We start from the raw sequence: 27,017 nt of genomic DNA on the forward strand, positions 1-27,017 counted from the left end.
AAGGCTATAGATATTAGGTTGTATTGTGCTATTGAAGCTCCAGAAGGTAAAAAGCTTGAAGCTTTGTTCTTACTAGTTATAGATTTAGACATCTAACTTTATGAAAGTCTTTTGTCCCTAGAATCCCCAAGATGGTGCATGTGGTGTCTTAGACGAAATGAGTTGTCCTTTTAGACCTTAGCAGGGGTCTTAAGTGATAAAAATCAGTTCCCAACACTTAAGCTTGTCCCATGCATGAAGTGAGAAGGTCTTAATGGGTTAAGACCATGAGTAAGGACTTTCTAGACATCCAAAGTGATAAAGTATGGAACTTTGGTCCCATGGCATAATTGGTTGATGGATCTGGAATTTGGGCTTAAGAGCTTAAGCCATTAAGCACTTATTAGGGTTTTGGTAAGACCCTGCGTACGCCCAGCATAAATTCTGTATACTTAGCATACGAGGTCAACTGTCCCGATGGCAATCAGCATAGAATGGCTTTACGCCTAGCGTAACCAAAGAGGTACGCAACGCGTACGCTCTCTGTTGGGCTCATGATAAATAGGTTTAGGGTTTATGGGTTAAATGGATTTGGGCCTTTGTTTGACGCAGCAAATAGGATATTTTACGCCATGTTATGATAGTGGATCATGAGGTTAGGCCCAATAAGGACGTTGGGCCCAATTTGGTAAACTGGGCCAATAATGGGCTTTACAGTATAGACCCTCAAGATAAGGACTTGGTGTTGGGCCTTGGCCTGACAAAAAGAAATGGACTTTATGAATTATATGGACACTTAGCCAAGGGAGTGATGGCGGGTAATAACCTAGTATTTACTATGTGTGTCAGCTCGGGATTTCCAGTGAGGCAGCGGTTAGAATTCCAATATTTCAGCACTTCGAGTCAGGTGAGTTTTCCTCACTATACTCAAGGGTCTAAGGCACCAAGGCCGGCCCTTTGAATTGTTATTGGTTATGTTATGTTAGTATGATTTGTTCGATCGGTATCCTAGAGGGTAGGATAATATTATATGATATTTGGTATGATTTGGTAGATCAGTTTGTTATCTATAGATTGTTATGTGATTATCTGTTATACGTGCACATGTTTGTTTATTGGTTGAGGCATCTTTGCTTTGTGAGAAAGCCAACAGACCTGGGTATTCCAACCTGTTGGTTATGGGCCTGGATTATTCCATCCCGAGGATGACTGGATTGATAGTATGTGGGCATTCCCACCTGTTGGTTGTCGGCCTAGGGTATTCCATCCCGAGGCTGATTGGACCCATAGTATGTTGGCATTCCAACCGAAAGGTTGAGGGCCTGGAGTATTCCAACCCGATGGTTGATTGGACCCAAAGTATGATCTTTATGATTATATTTGTATTGTATGAGTATGGGTATTTTGGGGAATTTCACTAAGCTTTCGGGCTTACAGTTTCAGTTTATTGTTTCAGATATATCAGAGGATCGCGGCAAGGCAAATGCGTGATTGTACAGCTCCTCACGTTTTGTTTACGTTTCTGGGAAAACTCTGATAAAGACTATTTTGAAAACAAAGATTTGTAATAACTCTTGGATTTTAAATGCGTTGAAAAGTTAAAGTTTGGTTTAAATTTTTATGGGTGTTACAAGTTGGTATCAAAGCCTTGGTTTGAGTGAATTGGAGGAACACTCATGTGAATCCAGTCTCAAATCAAGGAAAAATATTTTAAATATGGTTTTTTTTTCAAAATGGTTTTCAAGTAAATAAAGAAGGAGGCAGAGTGTACGATCAGCCTGAGCCAGTAAGTAGACCCTCAAATACCATATTGTTATTTGATATTATGGGTTGTTAGAACAACATGCTAGTACTAGGCTAGGGATCTTCAGGAATTGTATGATAGAATTGTCTGATTACATGATGTCTGCTAGCCTAGGGTTTTCCTTATATAAAATTGACATCATTACTGTAGTTATTTGTGTGTGCATCACGGTCATACATAATTAAGATCTTATAGCCTGAGAATGTTTTATTTGGCCTTATGTTCTGTTCTTTTCTGATTGGGAGCTTAGGGTAGGATTGGATATTCAAAAGTCTATAGGGTCCAGCAGTATGTATAACTAGCATACACTAGTGCTGCAGGGTTAGTGGAAGTTTCATGGTTGGGTGGGTATTGAGAAGTCGGGAGGCCTGTTATTAGATATTAGCTATCCTTCCCTTAGGAGTGAGGATTAAGTGACCACCATGAGCATGTATAATGATAGGGTGTTGTAATGATACTTGAGACAAATATGGGTAGGTGTGGAAGGTAGTATTGGGCCCGTACAACTGAAAGCACAGGACCAATACGCATAGCAAGGAAGTCACAACCCCTAGGTTTTGTAGGCAGTTGGTTCCCGGTTATTTATGCGGATTGTCTGATATCATCCTGTTTATATTTCAGTATGGTGGTTATGAGACATTTCGTGGCTGGATCTGGATCGGGATCAGGACAGGGTGATCAGGAGGCCCCATCGGCATCGGAGATTATCGGCCAGGAGGGGCTACTGATGACAGAGGATCGGGTTAGGGAGATCATCCACGAGGAGGTGATCGAGATTCTCCGGGGTCAAATTCCGGAGTTATTTGGGATTATTAAGTCCGCTATGAGGGAGTAATTTGATGATAGATATGCAGCCCTTGCTGAGACGTCTGCCGTTGCAGCTACTTCGGCTGTAACAACGGTAGGAGGGGGAGGAGCTAGTCGGGGCTTCAAGTACCGGGACTTCGATAATACGAAGCCCCCGACATTTGATGGTGTTCAGGATCCTATCGTGGCTGTGAGGTGGCTGTCTGATGTGGAGGGATGTTTCTTCATGTGCTCGTGTCCTACTGACCAGAAGGTCAGGTGTGCCCTGCACTTGTTGTGGGCAGGGGCAAAGGATTGGTGGAGGTTGGTGACTGGGTCATACACGGATGACCAGAGAGCTGCAGTTACTTGGGAACAGTTCAGGGATATGTTTCGCGCTCACTATATTCCACATGTCGAGCGCGAGCGGTTGTCACAGGAGCTCTTAGATCTGAAGCAGGGTACTGAGTAGATGATAGAGATCACCCGCATGTATACGGAGAGGGCGATGTTTTTTCCGGAGTTTGCCTCGGAGCAGGCTCAGATGACGTGTTATCTGGGCATGCTCAAGACTGACATCCGTCAGTTTGTCGCCACTCAAAGATGTGATACACTCCTAGACCTACAGGAAGGCGCTAGGCGGTGTGAGTTGGAGATTGAGCTTTAACTGAGGGAGCAGCAGCAGGCCCCGATGCAGTCACAGTCAGCGCCAAAGCGGCCTAAGACCACTGATACCAGGATTGGGGGACAGCCAGGCCGCACTTGTGGGAAGTGCGGGAAGGCTCATTCAAGGATATGCCGAGTAGGAAATGGGTGCCACCGTTGTGGCAAGCATGGCCATCTTTGTTATCACTGTGAGCAGGTGGGCCATATTAAGGCCCAGTGTCCTTTATTAGCTGCCAAGCCAGTGCAGGATCCAGCACCGGTTCCTTTAAGGATCACGGATGGGAGGCCAGTTAGGGCGGAGCCTCCAAAGTCTCAGGGGCGTGCTTTCCAGCTTACAGCTAAGGAGGCCAAGGCAGCACCAGATGTGGTTGCTGGTATGTTTTTATCCTTTATCTCATTTATTATATCTTTCTTATGCTTATCTGTAGTACCTATGAATAGGTATGTTTTGAGTAAACTCCTTGCCTGCATTAGTTTTATTCGACTCGGGGGCGAGTCGGTCGTTCGTGTCTCGGAAATTCAGCAGGGAGTTCAGAGTGCCTTTGGGCGAGCTAGAGTGTCCGTGTGAGTTTCTATCGCTAACGAACACAAGATTTCTGCTTCATCCGTTTACCGAGGATGTGAGATGGAGATATTCGGGATATCCTTCCTGATATACTCGATTCTGATTCCCATGAGGGATGTATGCGTGATTGTGGGAATGGATTGGCTCCGTTGGTTCGGTGCCATGATTGATTACGAGGGCCAGCGGGTAGTGGTTCGAACCCCAAGTGGGGGAGAATTGGTTAATAATGATGAGGGCACCAGAGTGGGATCAGGATTTTGTTCACCCACCAGGGCTCGACAGTACATTCAGCACGAGTGTACAGGTTATCTAGCGTATGTGGTGGATACACGGATCAGAGATCAGACTTCACTATTAGAGGTTCCAGTGGTTCGGGAGTTTACGGATGTGTTTCCAGAGGAATTGCTAGGGGTGCCTACTGAACAGCAGGTCGAGTTCCAGATCGATCTGGTGCCGGGTGCGGCTCCTATTTCCAAGGCGTCGTACCATTTAGCGCCGCCAGAGACGCAGGAGCTGTCGTCTCAGTTGCAGGAACTACTAGGCAAGTAGTTTATTCGTCCGAGAAGTTCTCCATGGGGAGCACCGATCCTCTTCGTCCGGAAGAAGGATGGTACGCACCGGATGTGCATTGATTATAGGGAGTTGAAAAGGTTAACAGTAAAGAACCGTTATCCACTTCCAAGGATAGATGATCTCTTTGATCAGCTGCAGGGTGCATCTTGATTTTCCAAGATTGATGTGAGATCAGGGTATCATCAGGTCCGGGTTAGAGAGGAGGATGTGGAGAAGACCGTGTGTGACATCCCCTAATATCTCGGCCTATTAAGACCTATTTGATTTATGCTTTCAAAATAAAATCAGAGTAATCCTTTTAAAAGATGTTGCGAAATTTGTTCCCAAAACAAAACATGATAAAAATCTATCAAAACCTTTCCTTAAGAAATATATATTTTTATTTTATATCAAAACCCCGGGATGTCATGTTCCCATACAGATCAAAAGCATAAACACGACATTATAAGCCTTACATCAGTTATTTACAACTACTGGCCTATAATCCAACAATCTCTCATCATCATCTGACTATGCTCGGGGTCCACTACCTGTAATATAAAAAGCTGAGTAGGTAAGGCTTGGCAGCCTGCTGAGCATATAGGGTTTTCAACCCACAAATAATAAATTTATTAATTTCATCAACCATTAATAACCCTGATTACTCGTTCCCATTATCCTAACTTTACGTCCCTAAACACCTATCATAAGGGACCTAGTCTAAGGATTTTCATCAGGGTGGACTTTACTACTAAGGGGATTCCTCAACAATATATGTCCGTAAGGCAACCATGAGGGGGATGGAGTACACCAATGAACATATAGTTCACCAACACCTACAAGTTGCGAACTTGCTAGTGTTCCACTTGACTGTCTCGAAAGGTCTGTAGTCGTCATCTATACTCCGCTAGATGACTACAACAACAACAACATCGAGGCCTATCATCATTTTAACACACATCAACTATTTCATTCTACCCATGTTTTACCCAACATATTTGTGTGTGTGTATATATATATATATATATATATATATATATATATATATATATATATATACAGTTTAAAACTTGTATAAAACATATATTCAACAGTTACCTCAAATAAACAATTAATATAATTACACATAACACGTATTTTATAGAAAATGCTTCATATTTACATGTAAGATGAAAGTGACTACACACTCACTTGATTTAACGATAATCGGGCAGCACTTCGTTTCCTAAAACACCCGTTTCTGATAAAACCGGGAGTTTTATTAAGAAACCGGGCTATGCGAGGGTTGGGCTTCAAAACCGAAAAGATAAATTTTTCCATGTCTTCAGGCACTTCGAAACGTATTTTGGGTGTTTGGTATAATACCGGGGCTATGGGGGAAGTTGGAATGGAAGAAATATGGGTTTAGGGGTGTAAAATGGCAATTTTCCAAATTATCCCTGGGAGGTCTCGCACCCTTCTATTTATAGGGGGAGGCTTCGGATCCGAGGGCTGAGAAGCAACAATGTGGCAGCAGATGCGAGGGGCTGGTGGCACGCATGTGAGGTTCCAGGTGGTTCGTGCGAGGCTCGGACATGCGAAGGGGCATATGTCGCACCGCGGTTGGACCGATGCTTCGGATGCGAGGGAGTGCCACACGCGTTGTCAGCTGCTCGGATGACTCATCAGATCAGAACATGGGGCAAACACGGGGCGAGATCGGACGAGGGTGATGTGGCTGAAGTTGGGCCATGCGGAATTCCTCGGTTTTCGTGTTTTTCTTGATTTTTGAGCCAAAAGCTTCTAAAATCCATAATTTCGCATACGGGCTCCGTTTTTTACGTTCTTTATATGCACGCATAGGTAAAACTATGCTCTACAACTTTCGTTTAGACTTTGTCGGCTAATTTTGAATTTAACTTTATTAATATTATTTTTAACAGACCGAGACAGGAAATCCGTTAAAAATTCATAACTTCTGCCTCCGACGTCCGTTTTCATCTGTCTTTTTACCGTTGTACTACTATTGACGAGACCTTCGATTCTCGTTTCGGTTGTTTCGGCTAAAAATCACTCGATCTAAAATTCGAGTTTTTAGTTGTCTACTGCTAAGCTGAAACTTAGAAAAATAATAACTTCTTCATACGAAGTTAGATTTGGGCGTTCTTTTTATGCATACTCTCGGTTTAACGAACACTACGACTTTCATTTAGATCACTAAGGCTAAAAAGTAGTTTATCAAAAACTCACTTTTTACATCATTCGGCGTCGTGCCGGTTTTGTCGTGGAACTTCGACAGGTCATAACTTCTTCCTTATAACTCGGATTTTGGTGTTCTTTATATATTCGGAATCCTTGTCACGAACACTACAACTTTGTTAATAGATATCGGCTTTATCAAATATTTATTTTCGACGCACATTTTTATTCATAATTATTTAAATCCTAATAATTAAGCATAAAACACATAATTCACATAATAATCACATAATTCCTCTCGATTTCTTCAAAATGAGTTACAAAGGTTGACCTAGACTATTACATCCCCCTTAGGATGATTCCATCCCCGGAATCACACATCAAAAAATAGATGCGGGTAGCGACTCATCATGTCACTTTCCGTTTCCCATGTGAGATTTGACCCATTCATATGTTTCCATTGCACAAGCACTAAATCGACCATCTTGCGTCGCAATTTCGTAGTCTTACGGTCAACGATTTCCTATGGTTCTTCAATTAACCTCTTGTTTTCATCTAACCTTAATTCAGAAATTGGAATTATGTCAGGTACATCTCCTGTGAACTTCCTCAAATAAAACACATGGAAGCTGTTATGAATACCCACTAGTTCTTCTGGTAATTCTGGCTTGTAAGCTTCATTCCCGATCCTCTAAAGAACTTTAAACGGTCCAATAAACCTTGGAATCAACTTTCCCCTTTTACCAAATCTTATAGTTCCCTTCCACGGCGAAACTTTAAGTAAAACCGAATCTCCAACTTCGAATGATATCGATTGTCATTTCTTGTCAGCATAGCTCTTTTGACGATCTTGAGCAGCTAGCATCCTTTCCCTAATCACTTTCAACTTTTCAGCAGTCTGATGGACTATTTCAGGTCCCATAATCTGCTTTTCCCCAGCTTCCAGCCAACATGATGGCGTTCGACACTTTTCTCCATACAAAGCTTGGTAAGGTGCCATATTGATGCTTGAGTGGAAACTATTATTATAGGAAAATTATACCATAGGTAAACGTTCATCCCAGTTACTTTGGAATTCCAGAGTACATGCGGATGGTATATTCTCTCTGACCATCGATTTGCGGATGGTATGTTGTACTCAGACACAATTTCATACCCAATTCCTCTTGTACACTCCTCCAAAATCTTGAGGTAAAACGGTTGTCACGATCTGATAAATCGTTAATGGAACACCGTGAAGCCTCACAATTTCCTTCACGTAAGAATTCACAAGCTTATCCATAGACCATTTCTCGTTGGCTGCTATGACATGTGCACTCTTAGTGAGGTGATCAACGACCACCCAAATCATGTCGTGACCGTTCTTTGTTCTAGGCAGTTTAGTCACAAAATGATGTCTTCCCATTTACCCATGGGTACAGGTAAACGTTCTAGACTCCCATACGGTTTCTGATGTTAGCATAGGTCACACACTCGGCCACATACTTAGCAACATCGACCTTCATCGTCGGCCACCAATAGTAGGGTTTTAGATCCGTATACATTTTTGTGATGTCGGGATGAATCGAGTACATGGTCTTGTGAGCTTCTTCCATCATAAGATATCTTACTCCTCCCGTATTCCGTACCCAAATCCTATCTTGGAATACCTTCAGTCCTTGACCGTTTGTATCTAACACTAACGTTTTTCCCAAACGTTCTTCCTTTCGGTAATTTTTCTCTAAGGCTTCCTCTTGAGCTTTCTTTATACTTTCCAGAATTTTCGAGACAACTTCAATTCTCAACGCTCTTGGTATTTTCTTTTCAAGGTTTACCTTCCGACTGAGAGCATCAACGACAACATTTTCTTTACCAGGGTGGTAAATTATCTCACAGTCGTAGTCCTTGAGTAACTCTAGCCAGCATCGTTGCCTCATGTTCAACTCCTTCTGATTAAAGAGATATTGAAGACTCTTATGATCAGTGAAAAGTTTGCATTTAGTACCATAAAGATAGTGCTTCCATATCTTTAAGGCAAATACTACCGCTGCCAACTCCAGATCATGAGTGGGGTAGTTCTTCTCATGCTCTTTCAATTACCTCGATGCATATGCTATCACTTTGTCCCTTTGGGTCACAACACAACCTGATCCAACTTCAGATGCATCGCTATAAACTGCAAAGTCATCAACTCCTTCAGGAAAGGAAAGAATCAGTGCTTCACATAATTTCTTCTTTAACTTCTCAAAAGCTTCCTTATGCTTCTCATTCCATGTATAAGTAGCTCCTTTGTCGGTTAAAGCTGTTAATTGAGTAGCGATCGAAGAAAAGCCTTGGATAAACCTTCGGTAATATCCAGCTAATCCTAAAAGGCTTCGGATCTCCGTAGGACTTTTTGGTTGTTCCCACTTCATCACAGCTTGAATCTTCGATGGGTCAACCATTATCCCTTCTTGGTTAACCACATGGCCCAAAAATTGGACTTCTTGAATAAAAAATTCACATTTGGAGAATTTTGCATACAACTTTTACTTTTTTAGAACTTCTAGCACTTCACGTAGATGCTTGTCATGCTCCTGCTTGCTTTTTGAATAAATCAAAATATCATCTATGAAAACTATCACGGATTTATCAAGGTATGGTTTACAAACCCTGTTCATCAAATCCATGAAAGTCGTTGGAGCATTGGTTAGTCCAAACGACATAACCAAGAACTCATAGTGTCCATATCTTGTTCTGAACGCAGTCTTCTCAATATCCTGCTCTCTTACCTTTAGCTGATGATATCCTGACCTCCGATCGATCTTCGAGAAATAGCTCGAACCATGCAACTGATCGAACTGGTCATCAATCATTGGCAACGACTATTTTTTCTTTATTGTTGCCTTATTCAGCTCTCTGTAATCGATTCACATTCTCATGTTCCCGTATTTCTTCTTTACAAATAACATCGAAGCTCCCTAGGGTGATGAACTAGGTCGAATAAAACCTTTGTCCAATAATTCCTGAAGTTCTGTCATAATCTTTTTCATCTCTGTTGGTGCTAATCGATATGGTGCTTTTGCTATTGGCGTTGTTCCTGGTAACAAGTCGATACAAAATTCTACTTGTCGATCAGGGGGTAATCCAGGAAGATCTTCGGGAAAAACTTTCGAATAGTCACACACCACTGGTATACTTTGCATATCCTTTTTCTCCTTCTTAGCATCGATCACGAATGCCAAGTATGAAGTGCACCCTTTAGATAAACATTTTCTGGCTTTCATTAGGGAAATCATTCCAGAATTTACTCTGTGCTTATCTCCGTATACCATAAACGACTCCTTTCCAGGCGGGTTTACCCTTACTATCTTTTTCTTGCACAGTATTTCGGTATCATTTGCGCTAAGCCAATCCATCCCTAGAATGATGTCGAAACCATTTAACTTGATGGGTAACAGCTTTCCATGGAATTCGTTTCCATTCAGGTCGATGACGATATTCCTAATATAATCGCTAACAAGTATGAATTTGCCACTAGCAACTTCTAGAATTAGGGAATCTTCTAGCTTTTCTATAGGCAATGCTAGTCTTTTACGAAATTTATTTGATATAAAGGAGTAATTCCCTCCGGAAGGAAACAAAATTTGGGCATGCAATTTGTTTACGAGAAAGGTACCTGAAGCGACATCAACTTCTTCTTTCGCAACTTCAAGTGTCATCTGAAAGGCTCTCGCCTTCGGCTTTGGTGGAAGATTGGTCTTTGCTGCATCCTTCTTCTTTGGGCAATCCTTCAAAATGTGCCCCTCTTCATTGCACCCAAAACGAACTTTCTTAACAAAGGTGCATTCATTGGCATAATGCCTAGGCTTTCCAAATTTGTAACAAGTGACTTCCTCGCTGCATTTCCCAGCATGTTCCTTCTTACACTTGTCACACCACTTGGCTTCGGCTCCTCTTCCGAATTTCCTCGAACCGTTCATCGAGAATTTTTTCTTTTTATTGGAACCTGAAGTTCCTTCAAACTTTCTCTTTTCGCCAACTTCAACCTTGCTGGCGGCTCTCCCCTTGATCATATCTTTAACAGACTTGGCAACCCAAAAAGTTGCCTCCAATGTAAGTGCCTGGCGTACTGGCACCGCGTACTCCCATGGAAGTCCCTTTGCGTACCTATCAATTTTTGTCAGCTCATCTGGGACAATACACAAATCAAACTCCATTTTGTCTGTGATGCTATTTGTGTATTCATCAACGGTCATGCTTCCATTCTTCAACATCAGAAATTGGTTTTCTAGCTCAAGCACATTTTGGGCTGAGCAGTACTTGCGCTTGAAGTGCACCAAGAACTCTGCCCAAGTCAGCTACAGTGGCTCATTAGGACTTAGGGTTTTCCCCAGAGTGTTCCACCAACGAACATCACTACCTCTGAACTGATCGACTGCAAATATGATTTGTAACTTGCCTTGGCAACCACATGTTATGAAAGCCAACTCCATTTCCGAGATCCAATCCAATACTCCGACGGAATCTTCTTTTCCAGTGAAAGTTGATGGCTTGAAAGTCATAAATTCTTTATACTTGCATCCATTTCTCTCCACTCTATCCTCATGGTTATTTCTCCAAACCACAAGCGGATCAGTTTGACCAACAGATCTACTATTGTTTCCTTCTTCAGACTGATTGTCATTTAATTCAGGTTGTTCAATAGGAATTGATGGTTCACTCATGTTGTTTAGAAACATTTTCCTTATTTCCTCCCTTTGTTCTTCCATCATTGTTTGAATTATGGCTTGTACTCCAGCCAGGGTGATAGGTTCTGGTGCAGCTCCTGCTATAGGCACTTGTTCCACTACTTGCGGTTGAGATTGCTAGTTTCTATTTGCATTTCCAGATCCACTTTAAGTTCTTGCCATTTTGATCTATATGCCAAATAAGGCGAATTTAGGTCTTTATTCTCGATAGATATTTAAATTCCCCTTATCACTCCGAAACATTTACATGTTAGTTCCAATATCGTAACCGTACGCTTAGAATCCTACACACATAAGGTTCTCAGATCCGGTTGGCAACAAACCATAGATCTGAACAAATAATGGCATATATGGTAAACATATAGCATTTAGCACATAAAAGTATTTTAGGCATCTTTCTTAAAATAGACTAGTGCTCGTGTCTAAAATATACTAGACACTCATCTCACGATTATCACTTAGCATTCTAAGTTTAAGTCTAGAAACCCCACAAATTCCTAGTTCGCGTAAATTAACGCTCTAATACCAACTGTGACATCCCCTAATTTATCGGCCAGAAAAGACCAATTTGATTTATACTTTCAAAATAAAATCAAAGTAATCCTTTTAAAAGATGTTGCGAAATTTGTTCCCAAAACAAAACATGATAAAAATCTACCAAAACCTTTCTTTAAGAAATATATATTTTCATTTTATATCAAAACATCGGGATGTCATGTTCCGATACAGATCAAAACCATAAACAAGACTTTATAAGCCTTACAACAGTTATTTACAACTACTGGCCTAGAATTCAAAAATCTCTCATCATCATCCGACTATGCTCGAAGTCCACTACCTGTAATATAAAAAGCTGAGTGGGTCCGGCTTGGGAGTCTGGTGAGCATATAGGGTTTTCAACCCACAAATAATAAATTTATTAATTTTATCAACCAACAATAACCCTGATTACCCATTCGCATTATCCTCACTTTACATCCTAAACACCTATCATAAGTGACCTAGTCTAAGGATTTTCATCAGGGTGGACTTTACTGCTAAGGGGATTCCTCAGCTATATATGTCTGTAAGGCAACCATGAGGGGGATGGAGTACACCAATGAACATATAGTTCACCAACACCTACAAGTTGCGAACCTGCTAGTGTTCCACTGGACTGTCTAGAAAGGTCCGTGGTCGTCATCTATACTCTGCTAGATGACTACAACAACAACAACAACATCGAGGCCTCTCATCATTTTAACACACATCAACTATTTCATCAACCCATGTTTTACCCAACATATTTGTAGATAAAAAAATATATAGTTTAAAACTTGTATAAAACATCTATTCAACAGTCACCTCAAATAAACAATTAATATAATTACACATAGCATGTATTTTACAGAAAATACTTCATATCTATGTGTAAATGAAAGTGACTGCACACTCACTTGATTTAACGATACTCGGGCAGCACTTCATTTCCTAAAACAATCGTTTCTGATAAAATCAGGAGTTTGATTGAGAAACCGGGCTCTGCGAGGGTTGGGCTTCATAACCGAAAAGATAAATTTTTCTGTGTCTTCGGGCACTTCGGAACGTATTTTGGGTGTTTGGTATAATATCGGGGCTTTGGGGGAAGTTGGAATGAAAGAAATATATGTTTAGGGGTATAAAATGGCAATTTTCCAAATTATCCCAGGGAGGTCTTGCACCCTTCTATTTATAAGGGGAGGCTTCAGATGCGAGCATTGAGAAGCGAACACGTGGCAGAAGATGCGAGGGGAAGGTTTCACGCATGCGAGGCTCCAGGTGGTTCGTGCGAGGCTCGGACACGCGAAGGGGCACGCGTCGCTCCGCGGTTGGACCGACACTTCGGATGCGAGGGAGCGCGACACGCGTTTCTAGCTGCTCAGATGACTCATTAGATCGGAACATGGGGCGGACACAGGGCGAGATCCGGACGAGGGTGACGTGGCCGAAGTTGGGCCATGAGAAATTCCTCAGTTTTCGTGTTTTTCTTGATTTTTGAGCCAAAAACTTCTAAAATCCATAACTTTCGCATACGGGCTCCATTTTTGACGTTCTTTATATGCACGCGTAGGTAAAATTATGCTCTATAACTTTCATTTAGACTTAGTTGGCTAATTTTGATTTTAATTTTAATATTATTATTTTTAACAGACCGGGACAGGAAATCCGTTAAAATTTCATTACTTCTTCATCCGAGGTCTGTTTTCGTCTGTCTTTTTACCGTTGTACTACTATTGACGAGTTCTTCGCTTCTTGTTTAGGTTGTGTCGGCTAAAAATCACTCGATCTAAAATTCGAGTTTTTAGTTGTCTACTACTAATCTGAAACTTAGAAAAATAATAATTTCTTCATACGAAGTCAGATTTGGGCGTTCATTTTATGCATACTCTCGGTTTAACGAACACTACGACTTTCATTTAGATCACTAAGGCTAAAAACTAGTTTATCAAAAACTCAATTTTTAAGTCATTCGGTGCCCTGATGGTTTTATCATGGAACTTCAACAGGTCATAACTTCTTCGTGATAACTCGGATTTCGGTGTTCTTTATATATCCGGAATCCTTGTCTAATATTTATTTTTGATGCTCATTTTTATTCTTAATTAATTAAACCCTAATAATTAAGCATAAAACACATAATTCACATAATAATCACATAATTAGTGGTTGAAACAAGGATTTTGGGGATATAAAGAATACCAAAATCCGAGTTATAACGAAGAAGTTATGACCTGTCGAAGTTTCGCGATAAAACCGGCACGGTGCTGAATGTCGTAAAAAGTGAGTTTTTGATAAACTACTTTTTAGCCTTAGTGATCTAAATAAAAGTCGTAGTATTCGTTAAACCGAGAAGTTCGATAAAAAGAACGCCCAAATCTGACTTCGTATGAGGAAGTTATGATTTTTCGAAGTTTCAGCTCAGTAGTAGACAGCTAAAAACTTGAATTTTAGATCGATCGATTTTTAGCCGACACAACCTAAACGAGAATCGAAGGTCTCGTCATTAGTAGCATAAAAGTAAAAAGTCTGACGAAAACGGACGTCGGATGAAGAAGTTATAAATTTTTAACGGATTTCTTGTCCCGGTCTGTTAAAAATAATAATATAAAAATTAAAATCAAAATTAGCCGACGAAGTCTAAACGGAAGTTGTAGAGCATAATTTTACCTACGCGTGCATATAAAGAACGTCAAAAACGAAGCTCGTATGCAAAAGTTGTGGATTTTAGAAGTTTTTGCACAAAAACCGAGAAAATTTGCATAGTCACAATTGCCACGTCACCCTCGCATAGAGTGTGACACGTGTCCGAAATCAGTGAGTCATGCGAAGCCACATGGTGAAATCTGCTGAGTCACCCTTGCACGAACAATAACGACGGTCCACTAGCAGTCTGACGAGTGTACTATCCTCGTGACCGAACCCTCGCTGGCTGCCACGAACCATGCCTACTTCGGACCTAGACCTCGGTCCAATCATAGGAAGCCAGCAAGCCTTCGCACGTGCAGCCCTCGTGCGAGCCTCCCCTACGAGCCATCGGATCTGCGACGTTTGGCCTCTTCTCAACGGTTGGATCAGGAGCTTCGGCCCCTATAAATAGGGGGTGCGAGACCTCCCGGGGGTATTTTGAAAACTTGTCATTTTTAGCCCCTTTCTCCATATTTCTTTCATATTATCATCCCATGAAGCCCCGATATCAATTATAAGCCCCAGAATACGCCACGAAGAGCCCGTGAAGCCCGGAAAATTTATCTTTTCGGTTTCGAAGCCCGACTTTTGAAGAGCCAGGTTTCTCAATAAAACTCCCGGTTTTATTAGAAACGATCGTTTTAGGAAACGAATTGTTGCCCGATTATCATCAAATCATGTGAGTGTATAGTCACCTTCATCTTACACCTAGATATGAAGTATTTTATATGAAATATGTGCTATGTGTAATTATATTAATTGTTTAACTTAGGTGACTGTTGAATTGATGTTTTATACAAGTTTTAAACTGTATATGTATTTTTATCTACAAATATGTTGGGTAAAACATGGGTAGATAGTGATGTGTGAGAAAATAAAGGGTGATGAGAAGCCTCGATGTGTTTTGAGATCCAGTCATCTAGCGGAGTTTGGATGACGACCACGGACCTTCTAGACAGTCCAGTGGGAAACATTAGCAGGTCCGCAACCTGTAGGTGTTAATGAACTGAGAGTGTTCATTCGCTGTACTCCATCCCCCTCATGGTTGCCTTTAGGACACGTATGGCTGAGGAAACCCCTTAGCAGTAATGCCCATCCCGATGATATTCTTTAGGCTAGGTCCCTTGTGATAAGTGTTTAAGGACATAAAGTGAGGATAACGGGAACGGGTGATCAGGGTTATTGTTGATTGATGAACTTAGTAAGTTCATTATTATTGTGGGTTGAAAACTCTACATGATCACCAGGCTCCCAAGCCTGGCCCACTCATCTTTTTATGTTACATGTAGTGGACCCCGAGCATAGTCGGAGGACAATGAGGGATTTTTGGATTATAGGCCAGTAGTTGTAAATAACTGTTGAAAGGCTTATAATGTCTTGTTTATGCTTTTGATCTGTATCGGAACATGACATCCCGAGGTTTTGATATGAAATGAAACTATACATTTCTTAAAGAAGGTTTTGATAAACTTTTATCATGTTTTGTTTTGGGAACAAATTCCGCAACATCTTTTAAAAAGATTTATCTGATTTTATTTTAAAAAGCATATATTAAATCGGTCTTTTCTGGCCGAGAAATTAGGGGTGTCACACGTTGGATGACATTCAGGTCGATGAGCGCTTGAACTACGTGGAGAGACTGGTGGCCATTCTCGAGAGGATAAAGATCCTACGAAGCAAGGAAGTACCTTTGGTAAAGGTACAATGGGAGCATCGGAAAGGATCTGAGTGGACTTGGGAGCCAGAGTCTGAAATGAGAGAGCATTATGCTAATCTTTTCACTAAATTCGACTTCGGGGACAAAGTCTAGGTCAAGTGGGGGAGAGTTATAACGCCCCGAACCTTGTAGGTATATCTTGAAAACCCTTATTCCTTTTATTAGTTGTCACTTTTGGTCCTTGGAGTTAGTTGTGTCGGGTCGCGAGGAGTATAAGGACTAAAGTTGAAACTTTGGGACTTGAAGGAGTACGCTAAGCGTACTAGGCGCACCATACTATGCTGGGCGTACACGCATGTACGTTAGGCATATGAAAACCCTAATATTCGGGGTTGGGGGCTATATAATCATCCTTATGGCTCATTCTTTTGCTTACCCTCAGCCTCCATACCTCAGAAGAACATCCCAAACCCTAGTGTGTATGAGAAGTGTGAGTTGGTGTGCATCTTGAACGTTGGGAAGTGATGACATTGCACCAAGGAGCTAGAGGAGTAAAGCAAGGCTATAGATTTGAAGTTGTATTGTGCCATTGAAGCTCCAGAAGGTAAAAATCTTGAAACTTTGTGCTTACTAGTTATAAATCTAGACATCTAACTTTATGAAAGTCTTTTGTCCCAAGAATCCCCAAGATGGTGAATGTGATGTCTTAGACAAAATGAATTGTCCTTTTAGACCTTAGGAGGGGTCTTAAGTGCTAAAAATCAGTTCCCAACAGTTAAGCTTGTCCCATGCATGAAGTGAAAAGGTCTTAATGGGTTAAGACCATGAGTATGGACTTTCTAGACATCCAAAGTGATAAAGTCTGGAACTTTATGGTCCCATGGCATAATTGGTCGATGGATCTGGAATTTGGGCTTAAAAGCTTAATCCATTAAGCACTTATTAGGGTTTTGGTAAAACCCCGCGTACGCCCAGCATAAATTTTGTACGCCCAACGCACGAGGTCAATTATCCCGATGGCAGTCAGCGTAGAACGGCTTTACGCCCAGCGTAACCAGAGAGGTACGCCCCGCATACGCTCTCTGTTGAGCTCATGATAAATGGGCTTAGGGTTTATGGGCTAAATGGATTATGGCCTTTGTTGGACGTAGCAAATAGGATATTTTGGGCCAGGTTATGATAATGGATCATGGGGTTAGGCTCAATAAGGAAGTTGAGCTCAATTTGGTAAATTGAGCCAATAATGGGCTTTAGAGTATGGACCTTCAAGATAAGGACTTTGTGTTGGGCCAGTAATGGGCTTTAGAGTATGGACCTTCAAGATAAGGACTTTATGAATTATATGGACACTTAGCCAAGGGAGTGATGGCAGGTAATAACCTAGTATTTATTATGTGTGTCAGCTTGGGATTTCCAGTTAGGCAGCGGTTAGAATTCTAGAATTCCGGCACTTCGAGTCAGGTGAGTTTTCCTCACTATACTCAATGGTCTAAGGCACCAAGGTTGGCCCTTTGAATTGTTACTGGTTATGTTATGTTAGTATGATTTGTTAGATCGGTATCCTAAAGGGTAGGATAATATTATATGATATGTGGTATGATCTGGTAGATTAGTTTGTTGTCTATAGACTGTTATGTGATCATCTGTTATACGTGCATATGTTTGTTTATTGGTTAAGGCTTCTCTGCTTTGTGCGAAAGCCAATAGACCTGGGGCATTCCAACCTGTTGGTTGTGGGCCTGGAGTATTCCATCCCGAGGATGACTGGACTCATAGTATGTGGGCATTCCAACCTGTTGGTTGTGGGCCTGGGGCATTCCATCTCGAGGATGATTGGACCCATAGTATGTTGGCATTCCAACCGAAAGGTTGAGGGCCTGGGGTATTCCAACCCGATGGTTAATTGGACCCAAAGTATGTTGTTTATGATTATATTTGTATTGTGTGAGTATGGGTATTTTGGGGGATCTCACTAAGCTTTTGGGTTTACAGTTTCAATTTATTGTTTCAGGTACATCAAGGGATCGCGGCAAGGCAAAGGCATGATCGTACAGCTCCTTGCATTTTGTTTATGTTTCTGGGAAAACTCTAATAAAGAATATTTTGAAAACAAAGATTTGTAATAACTCTTGGATTTTAAATGTGTTGAAAAGTTAAAATTTGGTTTAAATTTTTATGGTTGTTACAATAAACAATGCTCTGATACCAATCTATCACACCCCCGAACCAGGACGGCGAAAACATTTGGGGGCAGATGACTTCATGTATAGTATCATAACAATTGATTATAAATGAAACATAGCAAACAAACATCATACATTGCAATATACCAACATTCATTGTTTTATAAATTGCACTTGTTTAACGATTACACAAAAGTAAGAAGAAGTAAAATTTCTTGAAGTCGCACCACTTGATCTCATAGCAGAGCTGATTACCTGTTACTAGTTCCCTGAGAATACAAGTCGTTTTGAAAAGCGTCAACTAAAAAGTTGGTGAGTTCATAAGCATTTTTGTATAAAAATGGTTTTGCACTTGTTTAGAATAGTTCTCGTAGTTCTTCCAAAAAATTCAATATTTTATATGGAAATGTTTTGTAAGTCTCGTTCGATAACTGTGAATATATGCATGCCTGTCCTTTGTTATCTTTTGTTTATAAAAGTAAAGAGAATGTCCCCAGAAAATCTGATATTTTCTGATTTAAGGAAAGACTGTAGTCTTAAACACTAAGATCGGAAGTGTAAGAAATCGAATACTTTGAAAATGATTTGCAGTTCTATAGCTTAATAAAACCAATGAAGTGTAAGTTTCCTATAAACCAAAATCGTATTGTTATTCCCTATGTTAGTCGCTATAACCATATTTGATAATGACTAATCCGCCTATCATGACATTTTTCAGGCACCGACTTGTTTAAGGTAAGGTTTATCAACCTAGACTGCCCTGGTCTAAGTATAGCGAACAGCTCAGGTGTGGGGTGCCAACCCCGTATAGATCTATACACAAACTCCCACTCTCCTTCCAGGAGACTCTACTTATAACTTCAGGCTACGGTTGTACACTCGATAGGTGTCAAATGCAATGTCTCACAAGAACCTTAACAAATTTACGTGAACTACGACTCCGTTTTACTTGCAAATAAGATAATTATGCCTTTAAATAAGTGTGTGTCCTTTGAAAGTGTGGTTTGCGACCTTCAACTATAATAAATAAAGTTTAGAGTAAATTACTGAAATCATCCCTATGATTTTGTCAAAATTGCATGTTTGGTCCCTAACTTTTTTTTTGCACTCGAATTGTCCCTGTCGTTTGATTTTATTGCATTTTTTTGTCCATATGTTTTGGTCAAAATTTCACGTTTGCTCCTTAACTTTATGTATGTAAAGGACGAAAAACGCAACAAAATCAAACCACATGGATGATTCGAGTACAAAAAGAAAGTTAGGGACCAAACGCACAATTTTGACCAAACCATAGGGATGATTTTAGTAATTTACTCTAAAGTTTATTACGTTTGTTTATTAAGACAATTTATATATATATATATATATATATATATACATATAAGTTAACATGTCTAGATGTTTTAAAGGGATGTATAAGTCATATAAACTTGCATATAACACAAGTATAAGAGCTTTTAGCATGACAAAAACAATTTCTTGTTTTTGACATTTTTGTTGCTATTTTTAGAAAAATTATAGAAAAATCATCGTAAATGGAAATTTGGATCCATAAACTCTGAGAGTTTCGAAAATGAGTCTATTTTGTTCATAATTTTTAATGGCCTCAAACCTGTGTGAAAATGTTCATCTTCACAGACTGGTTCGAAATCATTTCTGAAATGATAGGCAGTTTTGTAAAAATCGCCAAAAATTATAGAAAAATTGTATGAATGCGTGAGCGTAGTCATTTTAAAAGTATAAACCTGAACGTTTTGCGTGTAAAACAATTTTGAAAAATATTACTATCAAGGTGGTAAAAACAGTCCGTAATTTGACCAAAACGTTTCTGTTAAAAGTTGATATTTGAGTTTAAGTTATACATGTTTGAACACAACAGTTATTTTTGCTATTTTGAGTGTATAATCCCATATCTACAAGTTTACATGTAATATATATGATAACACATACTTTTCTCATGGTTTTTATGAAGATCTAAGTGATAAACTTCATGTTCAAGTAAAAACTCAAAAGTTAAATACATAACATAATGGTACATGCAAATATCCAACGGTTAAACGAGAGTTGACTTGTATCCTCCCCCCAAAAACATGAAAAACATGAAAGATATGGGGGTATGAAGCTCACCTTGGGGTTTTCAAGATGTAGATGAAGAAGATGAAGAGTTTTTGAATCCTAGCTTGAGCTTGGAAGGGATCTCGAAATGGTGGTTGATCTAAGCTCCATATGCACGAAAATGGAGTTGTAAGTGGAAACATCTTTGTAAAAACTTGAAATAAAACAATGGAGTTTATCATGGACTTACCAAGGGATGAACTTAAAGAAAACTTCTTGAACATACTAGCACCCTCACAAAATTTTTGGAGGAAAAAGGATGAGAGAAATGTTGGAGATTTGAGAGGAAAAAGGAGTTGTATGCAACTTTGAAATTAGAGTGGTGATGGAGAGGTGGTTTGGACGAATCTTTAGAGAGAGGAGAGAGAGATTATTGTCTTGATATTTGGTGGTTAATACTTCATTCATAGATGTATGAGAGGTAATTAACATGGTTACATGTGGTGTAAATGTGAGGTGTCATATTTATAAACCATAATTTTTTTTAATGGGCTAACCGAATCAAAGGGGTTCTCGGCCCACATGATGGCACAAAATGGATGGCGGGCTTCGAACTTAACTTAGCCCAAGGAGTTTTCAACCCAATAATGTTCTAGGAAGGGTATTGGCCCAAATAAGGGGATTTCGGCCCAAAAAATGTTGAATTACAATTTTCGACCCATTAGGGCCCAAAAGAGAGTTTTCGTCCTAATTAAGAGGTTATCAGCCCATTAGAACCCAATAAGAGAGGCTTGGCCCAAGTAGTGGTTTTGGGCTCATGGAAAAACACATTCGCCTACTTTCCTGTAAGTATGATTATGATATATATATATATATATATATATATATATATATATATATATATATATATATATATATATATATATATATATATATAATGGCTAAACAACCAATCCGTATTCACTCTTATTAATAAATCCATATAGGTATAAAATAGTTATAGATCTAACGAATCCAACAGGCTCCATGTTTGCACTAATGATTGATGCCTCAGCTCGAAAACTAATCGGCAGTCCACCGGAAAAATTAATGACCGATGATATAAAAGTGATAGAAAGTTCTTGCCTCCAATGATCATCAATCACAAAGACACGTCAAAAGTATGTGATGGTTCGTAGATAGGATGATGTGGTTGCAAATATCAGACCAGGGTATGCAAACATTAAATCATGTCAAGACTATGTGATAATGTCATATTAATATACTAGGTGTGAGACCCATGTATTACATGGGTTATTTAAAAAAATATATGAAATTTTAACAATTTTAAAAGTTTGAATTTGTAAGAAAAATGAGAAAATTTTTGAATTATTAAAATTAATGAGCCTTTAATGTATTGAATACATTACATATATACACCATTTTTAATAAATACCTTACATATATATTACCTTACATATTAAATGTGAAATTTTAATTTAATAAAATGAAAAATACAATAAAATGAAAAGTGGAAAATAGAAAATTTAAAAATTCTACAAAATGTCATGTGTCCAAATGAATAAGAAAAAGACATATGGCAAAAAAAACTTTCATTTATAAATTACTAGTTGTATGACCCGTATGTTATACGGGTTGGATAAAACAAAAATATTAAATATGAAGGGTTAAACAAAAATTTAATTAGATTTGAAATTTAAAATTTAAAACTTGAATTTAAAATGAAACATATTAAATAATATATTAGTAGTAATATTGTAATTTATTGGTTATTTTTAAGTAAGACAATTATTAATTGAGGTGTAAATATAATTTCTTAATTAAGAAAAAAAATGACAAATGATAAATGGAAAAATATTTATTCAAAAATACCAAAAAATGACATGTGTCCAAATTAATGAGAAGATGACATGTGGCAAAATTATTTTCATTTATTAGGGAGGATAGTAGATTATGCATAATATCTTTCTTTTCCTTTTTTTTTCTTTTACAAAAATTAGCACTATCTGAAAATTTTCTAAGGGTATTCAATAGCGTACTCTTACCTCAACATAGGTTTGCCCCTATTCTAAGATCTATCATGTGGTAAATCGCTCAGCAATAATAACATATTGTGGTACTACCTTTTGAACATCGACTATCTTTTATGAAATTGTTAGCAAGTAAAAACCATCTGTAAATTTCCGACAAACAAACTACGGTGAAGGGTGAAGGCGGTTGACCGGCGACAAAAAAGATGTCTATTTGTTTTTATAAAAGAATTAGATCCGTCGACGCCCACATAAAAATTTCCTTTACTATCATCCTGTAAACAAATTTATAGATAGTTAGATACTATATTTTGATAAATACTTTTCAAAAATACAACTTTCTCATACAAAACCCAATATTAAAATAAACTAGTTGTGAAACCCGTATATTATACGGGTTGATTAAAACAAAATGTTAAATAGAAACGATTAAATGAGAAGTTTATTTGAATTTGAAATAAATAAAAATTATGAGAAAAAAACATAAAATAATAAATTAATTAAAATTATTGTTTAGTTATCAGACCCGTATACTAAACAGGTTAATTATAACAAAATGTTAAACACAAATGTTTAAACTGTAAATTTATTTGAAATTGAAAATGAAATTGAAATTGAAATTTAAATTTAAAATTTGAAATTAATATCATTATGGTAGGTTTAATTTATATAAACTAATTAATAATATATTATAAATGAAAAGTGAAATAAATGACAAGTGGAAAATAAATATATCTCTAAATTATGACAAAATGACATGTGGCAAATTGAATGAGAGAAGGATATGTGGCAAAATCATTCTTATTTATTAGGGTATTATTTATTAGGGTAGATATATACAAAAAGCACACCCACAATAAAAATGACAAGATGGTCTTAATATAATTATAATCCACCCAGCTCCACACAGTTTCCTTTTGGATGCTTCCAACTTCACCCTCAACTCCCTCCATTACCCTCCCCATATTATATCTTTCCAAAAATACCCTACTTGTAATTACCAAAAAGTCCTTCCCCTTCAAACAATTACAAGACGCGTCTTTAACGTGAAGTATCACCTCCCTCACATGCAATGCCACCCCTCCTTTATCCACAACCAACGTCACCTCTATTCTACATTCCACTCTCTCACTCGAGTCACACCCTGGTAAAACGATGACGTATCGGAGATGGACGTGGTTGTCTACCCATGCAAGAACAGGTTTGATGCTGGATAGGTTTACCGCTCGTTTCCGTGTCGGATCTATTAGGATCCAGTTTAATGTTACGGATTCTTTGAGGTGTGATATTGTTTCGTCATCGGCGTGTAATAGCTTGTCGACTTTCAAGTCGATTGACCCGAGTTCAAAACCCGATTGATTTCTAGCCGGATCGTCGTTTAATACAATCCTAAGCTCCGATGTCAGGAAATTGGTTGTGGTGTCGGTGATTTCGACTCTGGAGTAAACGATATTGTTATGGAAGCGTATATCGACGGCTAAGATAAGTTCAGATGGCCAAGGATGATGTGTTAAGGAACAAGATGGTTGGGTGTTTGACCAAGAACGGCGGCAGGTAAGGTGTTTAACATCGGTGGTTGGAGGCTGAAAAGAGTCTTGGAAGAAAGAACGGTGACCGGCGGAGAAGGTGGAGATGACATGGTTGATACGTGGGTGGGTTATTGAGAGCCAAGTGGACTTGCAAATGTCTGACCAAAGAATGTCGTCTGCGGTGATGGTTCGTAGATAGGATGATGTGGTTGCGACGGAGGAGAGAGATTGACCGTCGAGTCGTGGTAAGATTTGGGTTTGGATGATGACTGGGTGGAGATCGGAGAAAGTTGTTATAGAAGAAGTAGATGCCATGGCGAATAGAGGTAATGTTGTCGGATTTGGATGGATAGAGACGACTGACAAGGTGTATTTATAGGCTTTGAAACTGAAGTGGATAAAAATTAACATAGAATCACATAGAATATAACACACAAAAAAAATAGAAAATAAAATAAAATAAAATAAAATAAAATAAATTTGACATCACTTTTTATATTTGTCGTATCACTTATAAAATTTCAACCACTTTCATTTAATTTATATCAAATTCTCAACTGCTTTCATTTAATTTATATCAAACTAGGTATAAGACCCATGTATTATATGGGTTCATATTAAAAAAAAAATATAACAATTCTAAACATTTGAATTTTGAAAAAGTTTAAAGTTATAAGAAAAATGAAAAAAAAAAATATTGAATTATTAAAATTAATTTTTCTTCTCTTTTAAATTTGAGCAAATAATTTAAGTAAATAAAAAAAAACTAATGAAGTTTTAATTTAAAAATGTTGAAATTAGAAGGAAAGTCAATTATTAAAATTGATATGCATTTATTATTATATTTAAATATTATATAGAGTTTAATTAAATGGAAAAAACCACAAAATGCCATGTGGAAAATTTTTAATTGAAAATAACCACAAAATGACATGTGGCCAAATGAATGAGAGTGTGACATGTGGCAAAATGATTTTCATTTATTAGAGTAGATTTTGTTGAGTAGGGTGTATACGAATGGTGCGGATGTATGGGCCTCCGATCATAAAGAGATTTATTTCCGAAAATTTCCTTTAAGGTGAGAACTAATGTTAGACCATGATTAAGGAATAAACATTTCAAATTAATAATCTCAAACACCATCTAAATATACCATCACTACAAGAAAATCTCTTTTTAGTGACGACTGGAAATCTAGTAATTAACAATATTATTTAGTCACCATATATTAAGTGGTCACCGAATTAAACATTTAGTGACCTGAGAGGGTTATCACTGAATGGTCACTAAAAATTTATTATATTATTATTCAATTTCATAAATATTAATGACTAAAATTAGTGGTCACTTATTTAATGTTTAATGACCAGAAAATAGTTGTCACTGGATTGAACACTTAGTGACCAAAATTCATTTTTCAAACCCACACATGGTGACGACATAATAATGGTCACTGCCTCGTTTTACAAACCCACAATTGCTTGGAAAATATTTAATGACTACATAGTACTGGTCGGTGATATAATAAAAAGAGTAAATTATACGAATGGTTCCTATGGTTTGGGATAATTTGCGTGTTTGGTCCCTAACTTATATTTTTAACTCGGAAGGTCCCTACTATTTTTTTTTGTTATGCGTTTGGTCCCTGTCTCATCTAAAAAGACTATTTTGCCCTTGATTTTTTAACTTATTTAAATAAACACACCCCCAACCCCAACCCCCTCATATTACCCAACCTAAAGCACAATTTTTCCCTATTTAAATAATAGTCTTTTTAGATAAGATAGGGACCAAACGCAAAACAAAAACAAAAAGTAGGGACCAAGCACGTAACAAAAACAAACATTAGGGACCTTCTAAGTTAAAAAAATAAGTTAGGAACCAAATGCGCGAATTACCCCAAACCATAGGAACCATTCGTGTAATTTACTCTATTAAAAAAAAACATGAGTGAATTTCTTTTTGTTTACACGGAAAACAATGTGGCAATAAAACGGTCATTGAACAAAGTTGAAACTACAAATTTTTTGTGGAAAATTAAACAAAAACCAAATCATTGTTTTGCAATTTCCAAGTCCTAAGCTTCCTTTTTTATTTCTATAACTTCATCGATAAGAAAATGGCTTATAATTTATCAACGTAAAATTACAACAATGTTCTTATTTTGCTATTTTATATATAACTAGATTATGACCCACATAAAACGCGGAGAACATATAAAAAATACATATAAAGATATAAAAAGTAGGCATAATAATTTAAAAAAGAAAGATAAAGTAATAGACACAATTATTTGTAACACTGAAATGTCCAAAAAAAACAATGAAATGTGTGAATATGTATCGTTGAATGACATCTTTATAGACAATATTTTTTTGTTTTATTAGTTGGACGACCTTTCCCGTCACATATGAGTACATCGAAGCCTTTTTTTACTTGAGATGCGGGAAACAGCGATATATAGTTGACCATGAGTGAAGACGGGTTTATGCAAGTATAATCCAACATTTAATAATGATTGTCCTTGACTTTTGTTAATAGTTATAACAAAACAAACAACTATGGGGAATTGACTCCGATGAAAATGGAATGAGATTCTTTTATCAGGGTTAACTTCATGTGAGGTATATAAGTCGTCACGTTGAAGAATCTACCAGATACGAAATGGAATGTGGGACCTACTCCTCGGTCGTTAGTCATGGATTTGCATATAATTTGAGAACGATTGGCTTGACCCCATGATTTTAAACCCTTTTAATTATTCACTTTTATTTGATGGTGTCAGTTTTATGAAAAAAGAATATCATTTATGAAAAAAGAATGTCATTTCATGCATAAGGTCAAAATGATGCAGAATGAGCAATTTTAAAGTAAGTTAAAGTAACGTACTTTCATTAAAGATGTGTTTTAATATCCACTGAAAATGGATTATAATGTACACATTTGGTCAAAGTCGGACTGTTTTGGCAAGGTAAAAGGGGGTTTGTTTTACCTTCCGGAAAAAATGTGCAAAATAAACATTTTTAGAGTAATTTATACCAACGTACTTCCATTAAAGGGGAATTTTGAAATAAGGTAAAATGGTTTATAATGAGCACATTTTGGTCAAAATAAGACTAT

At 38.0% G+C, this 27,017-nt stretch overlaps 2 protein-coding genes across 2 annotated transcripts; one reads left to right on the top strand and one right to left on the bottom strand.

The window, feature by feature from the left end:
- The first annotated feature begins 3,860 nt into the window (after positions 1–3,860).
- On the top strand, positions 3,861–4,349 carry LOC145076032 (uncharacterized). The gene has a single exon (XM_079022056.1). It carries the CDS (start codon positions 3,861–3,863, stop codon positions 4,347–4,349), a length of 489 nt encoding a protein of 162 aa, XP_078878182.1.
- An 18,144-nt stretch (positions 4,350–22,493) lies between these two features.
- Positions 22,494–24,212, bottom strand: LOC145076033 (F-box protein At2g27310-like). The gene is made up of 2 exons (XM_079022057.1): positions 23,370–24,212; positions 22,494–22,643 (listed from the first exon to the last, which is right to left on the bottom strand). Exons 1-2 carry the CDS (start codon positions 24,210–24,212, stop codon positions 22,494–22,496), a joined length of 993 nt encoding a protein of 330 aa, XP_078878183.1.
- Positions 24,213–27,017: the final 2,805 nt, after the last annotated feature.

This window comes from Lactuca serriola, chromosome 9, assembly GCF_051521515.1.
Source record: "Lactuca serriola cultivar US96UC23 chromosome 9, Lser_US96UC23_V15, whole genome shotgun sequence".
In the NCBI taxonomy this organism is placed as follows: Eukaryota; Viridiplantae; Streptophyta; class Magnoliopsida; order Asterales; family Asteraceae; genus Lactuca; species Lactuca serriola.

What these genes read in the sequence shown, in the direction of transcription:
- LOC145076032 (XM_079022056.1), top strand. Translation starts at nt 3,861, where the DNA reads ATGGAGATATTCGGGATATCCTTCCTGATATACTCGATTCTGATTCCC.
- LOC145076033 (XM_079022057.1), bottom strand. Translation starts at nt 24,212, where the DNA reads ATGGCATCTACTTCTTCTATAACAACTTTCTCCGATCTCCACCCAGTC. An exon ending in TGAAGGGGAAGGACTTTTTG is followed by an intron (nt 22,644 to 23,369) that starts GTAATTACAAGT and finishes ATTTGTTTACAG; the next exon opens with GATGATAGTAAAGGAAATTT.